The 8,352-nt window shown below is 43.6% G+C and overlaps 2 protein-coding genes across 2 annotated transcripts in view; one reads left to right on the top strand and one right to left on the bottom strand.

Moving 5' to 3' along the window:
* rpl13 (ribosomal protein L13) overlaps positions 1-8,352 on the bottom strand; it is a 321,135-nt gene that overhangs the window by 43,023 nt on the left and 269,760 nt on the right. The gene's annotated exons all lie outside the window — the stretch shown is intronic.
* The window catches only part of zfhx3b (zinc finger homeobox 3b), a 125,826-nt gene that overhangs the window by 49,253 nt on the left and 68,221 nt on the right, over positions 1-8,352 (top strand). The window contains exon 5 of the mRNA XM_062561767.1: positions 1-400. This exon is cut by the window's left edge and continues 6 nt beyond it. Coding sequence (XP_062417751.1) covers positions 1-400 — 400 coding nt within the window. The remainder of the gene's footprint in view (positions 401-8,352) is intronic.

The following is an 8,352-nucleotide window of genomic DNA, read 5'->3' as shown; positions in this document are numbered from 1 at the left end:
CCCCTCCCTCAAGCTCTTTCAGTGCGCTGTATGCAACCGCTTCACCACTGACAACCTGGATGTGCTCGGCATGCATATGGGAGCTGAACGCAGCCTACCGGAGGAGGAGTGGCGTGCTGTCGTGGGCGATTCTCACCAGTGCAAGTTGTGCCACTACACAACACAGCTTAAGGCCAACTTCCAGCTACACTGCAAGACAGACAAGCATGTGCAAAAGTACCAGCTTGTGGCCCACATCAAAGAAGGGGGCAAAAGCAATGAATGGCGACTGAAATGTGTTGCCATAGGCAACCCGGTGCACCTGAAGTGCAATGCCTGTGACTACTACACTAACAGCCTGGAGAAGCTGAGGATGCACACTGTCAATACCCGCCATGAGGCAAGCCTCAAACTCTACAAGGTTAGTGGCCCTCGAGCTTCTTTCTCACACCCACCACACAACCATGTGTAGAGAAATAGTGTCTTTGTGTCATATCTGGGAGGATTTACTATCCTATTCAGCTGCGTTACACAATTTACACTCTTACACCAATAGTAAAATGTGTCCTCAAGCCTCTGCCCCGTTACTTGGTATCCCTCCATGAAACACTTAAATGCTGTTGTGTAACTCTTGGCTTCCAAGTAGTCACATAGAAGCAGGGTCACTGTGCTGCCATGAGGAGAACATGGCAGGTGAAGCTGTTTTGGAGGCTTAGGAGGGAATCAGTAGGAGATGAATGAAGAAGTGTGAGGAGACAGAGGTTTGGTGCTAATACTCCTCGGAGCGGGAAAGGCTGAATCGTTCTCGACAGCCGTATTGATTTTTGCTGGACTTGGAGCTTCACCTTCTCCTCTAATCATTCCATAATAGCCAATGGATGAACACTCTCCGAACAAATGGCCATAAATCTAACAGACCTGATTCCACTTAGGTACCTATCCTGTGCGTCTGCGGCTTCGGCCACTCTGCGCTTAACCCAACCTGGCATAGCTGTGTGTGCACACACACGTCTAACGTATACAACTAAACACGTACTAACAGTGACAGCATACAGTCCCTGTCCGTAGGCCTACACTACATCAGCAAAATCATCAATCAACATACAACCCTGTAATGTGCAGTTTCCCCTTGTATAGTATGTCTATAATTTGTATTATTTAATTTCAACAGGAAAAGTTGGTAAACAGTGCTAAATGCATTATAGCCTGACATCTTTTGGAAAGGATCCACTAAAAGGCATGTCAGAAATGTGCTGCTTCAAGCGTGGTGTTTTTTTTGTTTTGTTTTTTTAAATAAGGTGAAGTGTTCCATTTTAAACCCCATCAAAAATGGTGTCTATTTGAAAAGCGTCCAGGATTACGAGCAGATCCCCAGTAACACTGGCATAACAGACATGTCTCTTCCCCACAAAGCCTTGGAAAGTGTTAAAGGTTTATGTAGGGCTCCTAGTACAGAGGTTAAAGGGGACGCGCGCGGGTGTGTTGAGTGGCGACCATCTGCTGGGTCACTTTTGAGACGACACAAAAGCATATTATCCATGTTTTTCTTTCCTGCCCATCGTCATCCTCTCCTGGCCTTCGCTGCTGGACTCTCTGGCTCACATTCCAATGACATCACTGTGGTATCACTTTAGACCAAAAGAGACAGAATCTGTCTTTCTCTCGCTATGTCACTTCCTCAAACCTTTTGGAGCGAGAGACTTTATTGTATCTTAGACTAGGGTACATTTTATGTTACATTATGGTTTCCACTCTGCTGTAAGCTTGAAAGGCAGAAGAGATTTTTTTTTTTTTCATCTTTTGTTTCTTTTCTCGCACAAGTTTTTAAGAGGGCAGAGACACATGTCATACTGCAGCTCAGACTGTGGGGGATTAAAAATGTACAAAACATCCAGGCATGATCATTTTTTATGACTTAAGCCTCTTAAGATGGCTCCATATTTCTTAAAACCAATTGATCTTGTGAGTAAGACTGTGTGCATTTGTCCAGAAATTACCTGCTCTCTCAACCCGAGCATGCTGCGGCGCATTCCTCCCACACGCTATTCAGAACAGAAATGCTCAGCGGTTGACAAGAATTATCACAATACTTTGTGCCTCACCAATGTGATGAGCAGAATACAAGTACATGGTTGTGAGGCCTCTTTAGCAGCAAAGGCTTCCCACTTAACAATGTCACAGCTTTAATACTGCCTTTGATTTACTGGCCCGGTAGAGATGGTGACAGTCCTCGAGCCTGTAAAACCACCTTTTGTAATTTATGCAAAGAGGAAAAAAGGAAAATGCCAAAAAGAATATGATTGTACCATTTTAACACAAATGATCGAGTCAGCGTAAACCGGCTGTATGATGTGAGAGATCCTTGGGACACTTCACCCAAATCAAACTAGTTTGCATTAAACAGGCTCTTTGTGCGCATAGTTCCACATAAATTGGAGCCTGTAATTACTGGAATTAAAAAGGAAGGTTTAAACTGAGGGCTAAACTGGATGGGATAATTTGAGAGTCTGTGGTATGCGGCCCATATTAGGGCTTTCTAAATATATCACCCCCACCACCCAAACTATTGGAATGTTCCAAAAGACCACAGAAAGATCTGCCAGTCATCCTGACCACCACACAGCCGTCTTCCCCTGTGTGCTGTGTTCTGAGCTGAGGACATACCCTTTCTGAGTGCCGTGTGTCCTTCCAACACACCCCTGATGCTCCTGCATTAACTTTTACTTTCACTTACTTAAATGAACCTTTTGGGTTATAGTGGCTCTGATGACAGCATGATGGCCGCCCATCTGCTCCAAGAATGGTCCCTCCTAAGCCCAAACAGATGTGTTCCGTTTGCAGCATCCAGACAACCCAAAAGTGAATGTGTGTGTTTTTCATAATAATGTAGTCCTCTTCTTCTTGAACATACTCTGCTTCCATCCTGACTCTGCACTTAGCCCGTACACAACGCTGGTTGGGAATACGATAGCCCCCATACCAGCAGCAGAAGGCCTCTGGGCTTGTGTTCGTGTGGAGGTGAGATGAGTGGAGCTAATCCAGCTCCCGGGCCCTGACTGTTTGAGCCAGACAAAAAAGGTGGGGCCTAACCAGGCCTAGCCACAGGCTTCAGCTTCCAGTTAAGGGTTGGGGGAAAGGGGAGGAGCATTGGGAGTTTGTTGGCTACCTTCTTTGTCTCGAGGGCCGGTGCAACCGGCGGTAATTGAGATTGATTGGATGTTATTTTTCCTCTTGCAAATGTAGTCCATTAGCTTGGCACATGCATAATCAGTTTAGAGCGCAGTTAGCCGAATGTAATCATGTTCCTCGGTGTCTGCTAGCACAAAATCCACTCCAGATGCCGCTTGGCCAAGGAAAGAAAGGGGAAAAGTGCCGTCACTATCAGACGGGGAATCTTTAACCAAGGAAGTCATGACACCCCTCCCTCTGTCCTGGTCCTGCTCTATTGAGCACACACATAACCATAAAAACTTCTCACCTGTCTCTCTCTCTCTCTCTCTCTCTCTCTCTCTCTCCTGCCCTACCCGCTCTGCAACATTCGCTGTCTGCTCTCACTATGAGATCGTAGTGTTTAGTGGAGCCCAGCGGCTGGCCCATTAACTAACACAATACATCTGTATCTTGGATGTAGTTGCTGCTCCTATTTTACACTTCAGTGCAATCCAAAAGAATCGGTGAACGCCGAGGAAAGCAAATGTCTACACTCTTTTAGAGGGCAAATAATCACAATGAAACATAAAAGAGGGAAAGAGGCAGTAATGTAAATGAAGGGATTAGTGGTTACATTAAAAGGCATTAAGGTGGTTTGCTGATGATCCTACTCAGCAGAAATCCCGGCCTCTCATTCTCAGCAGTGCAAACCGTGCTGACCGTTGCCCATTAATGATCATTACTACGAGGATTGACTCCAATTCTCTTGGGCTATACAATAGTTTGTTGTTGAAGTCGAAACACTAATAGGTCACAGCTATACTCCAGCTCTACAAGAGTTGTCAATCAAAATGAGCTCACTAGTGTATTTCGGACTCGTGTCGGTACCTGAATCCTTCTGACTGAAGCTAGATGACGGCACAACTGATTTCAGTGTCCTACATTCATTTTCAGAATCCTTTTGAAAATCTTTTTTTCAACTTTTTGGTATTATTGTGAGGGCGGACGAATGAGCCAAAGGTTTTCACTCATGACGGAGGCCAGGTATGGTGAGATATCTCCTGGTGAAACAAAGTCCAGTGGGCGGCTGACCTTACCAGCTTACCCACCACATACTTCTAAGAAGAGGAAGGGTAGGATGAGGATGGAGAGACAGACAGGAGCGGAGGTGGGGAGGGGGGGAGACAGGAGGGTTGGAAGGATAGATACTTGGCTAATTATCATGGCTAGCCTATGATTGTTCAGTAATAGTGCTCAGTGGGAAAGGTTGCAGCAGTTCCAGGAAGAGCTGAGCTCTGATTTACTGGTAGTACCGCTCTAATAAAGCGCTTGCTGCACATCCTGGGAGACATCCCATTCTCTCCATTCACATGCACAACCGAGTGTGTGCAAAAACTCCCACACATACAAAGCAATCTTGGAATCTAAAGTGTCAGCAGATGACAACGGGGCTCATGAAATATACAATTGTATTTTCCTTAAACAGAAGTTATGATATGATTACATACAGGTGATGTACTCTGGATGTACTCTCTTAAAGAAATCACACCAAGTATATAAATCCTGTATAAACACCTTGCCAACCCCTCTTCCCATCAGTAGCTGCCTGCAGGACGTTAGGACACTTGTCTTACCTCAAACTGATCTCAGTTACTGTTAGTTGAACAGAGAGAGAGAGATAGCGGTTGTCCAGCTGGGAAAACTAGTAGGGCCTAGTGTTTGGCAGTGAGCTAGAGTTTACAACTTTCCAAGTTCTTACCCATTAGAAAAGGTTCAAGTGTTGAGCTGTGGCACAGCTGTTGTTGCTGAAAGCAAAAATCTGGAACCAGAAAGATACCTAGACAGGGTAGGCTAGTCTTTTCACTGTTTTTTTTGTCTGTGGTTGTTTACCACCATTGCCACAGTTAAAAGGACCCAGTGCATTAAAAGACCAGGATCTTGGTCCTGTGTGTGTGTGTGTGTGTGTGTGTGTGTGTGTGTGTGTGTGTGTGTGTGTGTGTGTGTGTGTGTGTGTGTGTGTGTGTGTGTGTGTGTGTGTGTGTGTGTGTGTGTGTGTGTGTGTGTGTGTGTGGCGGAGATGCCATTAGAGAAAGGGTAGAGAGGATGTGTTACATCGTCTGCTGGCAGTTTGAAATCCTTGGTCATTGTGTTAAAAAAAATTTGTTTTGATTTGATTTTGTTTTTGGCCCAGAGCAGCAGTTCAGGTTTTTTCTGACGTGCTGATCCTGTAATGGCCAAGCTGATCAGGGAAAAACGCAGGTTGGTGTTTGGGGAAGATAACGATTAAGACGCAAGCTTCTACCACTTCTTGTGACTGGGGTTCATAAAACGACAGAGATAAGTTCCACATTGTGTACAGTTGGTGATTCTCGTCCCTTTAGGTAGTAATGTATGATGTACTTCCCACCAGATCATATTGCCTCTACTTTCATCTTTTGGTGTTGTCGCCACACTATCAATAGACTTTACAGATAGATATAAAGGGATCCATAAAACAAACCAGTACTATAGTGAATTAGTGGGTTGTCTAAAATAGGGATCTGACTAAGGTTTTCTATCTTTATTCCGACAATGCTGGAAAACAAATCTGTTATCCTCAACACTGATTTAATCAACATTTCCAGGTTCCTTAAAAAAAGAAGGCACATACAGCGTTACAGGCTGGAAATTGTCCTTAAATTGTGTGATTATGACAAATGGTAAAATTAAGTTATTTCCTTTTTAAATGGTTTTTGGAGATTTGAAAGCATAATTACATATTGGAGAAAGTTCTTCCTGCACCAACTGGAGGGTATCTTTTATCTGATCTGTGTTATACCTCTGCTCTGCCTGCCTCTCTCTATTCAAGATGGTATTAAAGATATACCAGTCATGTTTTTACCACCCCAACTAAGATGCCAGAGAGATAGTACCTAATTTCCTTGTCCTCTAGAATTCCAGGTAATTTGGGGCCTCTACATGTTCCTATTGATTTTACGTGTATATGGCAGTCAAATTGCAATACAAAGAGATTCCATGTAAGCCTTTACATTTACATGCACGCAAATAACCGCATTACTATAAACACGGAGGCTTAAATGATTGATAAAGGCCCTTTCATGTTATGGTATTACCAAACTGCCCCCACTAGCCATGTTTATAATTGTTGTATTATGAGCAATTGTACATCTAGAATTATAATAATAATAATATAGCAAAGCTAAGACTTCCTTGCTTTGGAAAGCACCATCGTTTTTCAGTGGTTTTAGTTTAGACGATATAAGCTGCTGAATGCAGTTTGAAACACTTACACCAGCAGCTAGATGGAATGTCTGTATTTCAAGTTCATGCAAACACACAGTGTGGTTGTTATGGATTTACTGAAGCGTCTCACTGGTCTTTTGGCTCAACTGTTCAATACATTTGGCGACCTGTAGCCACTGTACCTAAAAGACTAACCGTGGCAATTGGCAGGTAAACAGTGCTTTGATGAGACCAGATGGAGGCTCCTGTGGATCTATGTAGCTCCTAAGCTGAAGGGATGGAGAGAGTGAGGCAGCCAGGCTTACCGGCTCTGAGCCATCAATACATCAGTGGCTAAGCCACCAGATTAATGGCCTCCGAGTGGTCAGGGCCACAAAACTACTCAGCTCTGAGGTCTGTGTTCAGTGGAGCTGTACATGAAAGCAAGGTAGGGGAGGAGGAGGTCGTTGGTACCAGGATGAGCACACTGGGACCTCTATTCTGTTTGGGTTTGGCCTACAGAGTAGAGTCATGGGACCGATACATTTTACAGAAGGATAGATATGCGCCCTGGCTGTTTCACCTCCACTTGTAAGTCCAAAAGGATGTTTGAGTACTCAACAGCAGCAGTATAACTCTTTATCTGCATGTGTTTACAAGTGAGTACATTTGTTTTGTAGGTCCAACCGGCTTGGCTCTGTTGTTTGTTGTTGAACGTCAGCTTGGTTCAAACTGATGCTTGATTTACACTACTGCAGAGCAATCAGCGTTTTTTATATTGTTTAAACAAATCTCTATTTTGTGCTGCATCGATTACTGTTTAATTGCAGAGCTCAAGCACATCCTTAACTGTATTTCATTGTTGTTTGTAATGAGTCAGAGAGGTGCTGTTGTAAGTGTACTTTGGATAGGTTATATAGAGCAAAATGGGATCTGAAGTGTAGTGAAAACTCAACATAACTTTCTTCAGGATCCTTTTCTGGCTATAGTTTTTATTTGAAACATTTGGCCCTCAGAGGTCCTTTCTTTAGTGCCATCGGAGAATAGCCATCTCTTCCTGAACTTCATGGCACTGGATGTCCATCCATGTTTGGTGTAATTGCTCTGTGCTTGAGTCCTGGGTTAGAACTCCCGGCTGTAAATGTATCAGTGTTATGCAGACAATGTTTTCTCCAGATGTAGAAGAAACGATTTCATCCTTTTTGTAATTAAGCGGTACAGCCAAGGGTGTCATGCGCTTTTATTGGGGTCTATGGAAAAGATCATTTTGCACCTTGTTTTCTCATCATGGTTTTCATTCTTCAATAGAAAATATGGATACAATGGAAAGAAGAAAAATGGAAAAAGTAGCAGAGAATAGAATTTTTTTTTTTTTAAATTGTAATATGGAAAAGAGTAGCGATGAGGAGCGTGGGGTTCAGGCTCAAAAGGAACAAAGGCATAGTCATGGAACAAAGCAATTACATAGTTTACGGATGAAGAATATCAGGGGAAAAAATGTCTTTTTTAACTTCAGGAATGTTCCCCAATGTTATCTTTCCCACGGGTGCCATCTTCCACACCTGTGTTAGACTTTAAACTGAGAGAGAGGGGGAGTGAGATGCGGAAAGTGATATTGAGTAAAGGAAAGAGAGACGAGAAAGCTCTTCAGTTTCTCAAGGGCACAGATACTTTATGGCCTCCACATTCCTGCATGACAAACTGATCCCCAGAATATAGTGGCGTTGAGAAGAAAAAAAGAAGGTTTAACTTTCATGCCTTGAAGCCCCACCCCAACATTTCATCTCTTTTCCTTGCTCACCTCCACATCACCCTGCTTCATGCATGTTGCAAACCTGAGGGTCACGCTGTCTGACGCTTTTCTTTCACCTGCTGAAACTGGCAAAAAGCAAGTGAAGTGCAGGCTTTTGTTCAGTGTAAGCAGCTCCATTCATTTTAGTTTCATAAAGTCCTTTTCACTCATGTTGATTTAGAGAGGCCTCTTTCCTCTGATTCTCTTCA

This window comes from Pungitius pungitius, chromosome 4 (assembly GCF_949316345.1).
Source record: "Pungitius pungitius chromosome 4, fPunPun2.1, whole genome shotgun sequence".
Lineage (NCBI taxonomy): Eukaryota > Metazoa > Chordata > Actinopteri > Perciformes > Gasterosteidae > Pungitius > Pungitius pungitius.
Note: the sequence above shows the minus strand (reverse complement) of the source record. Positions and strands in the feature narration are given on the sequence as shown.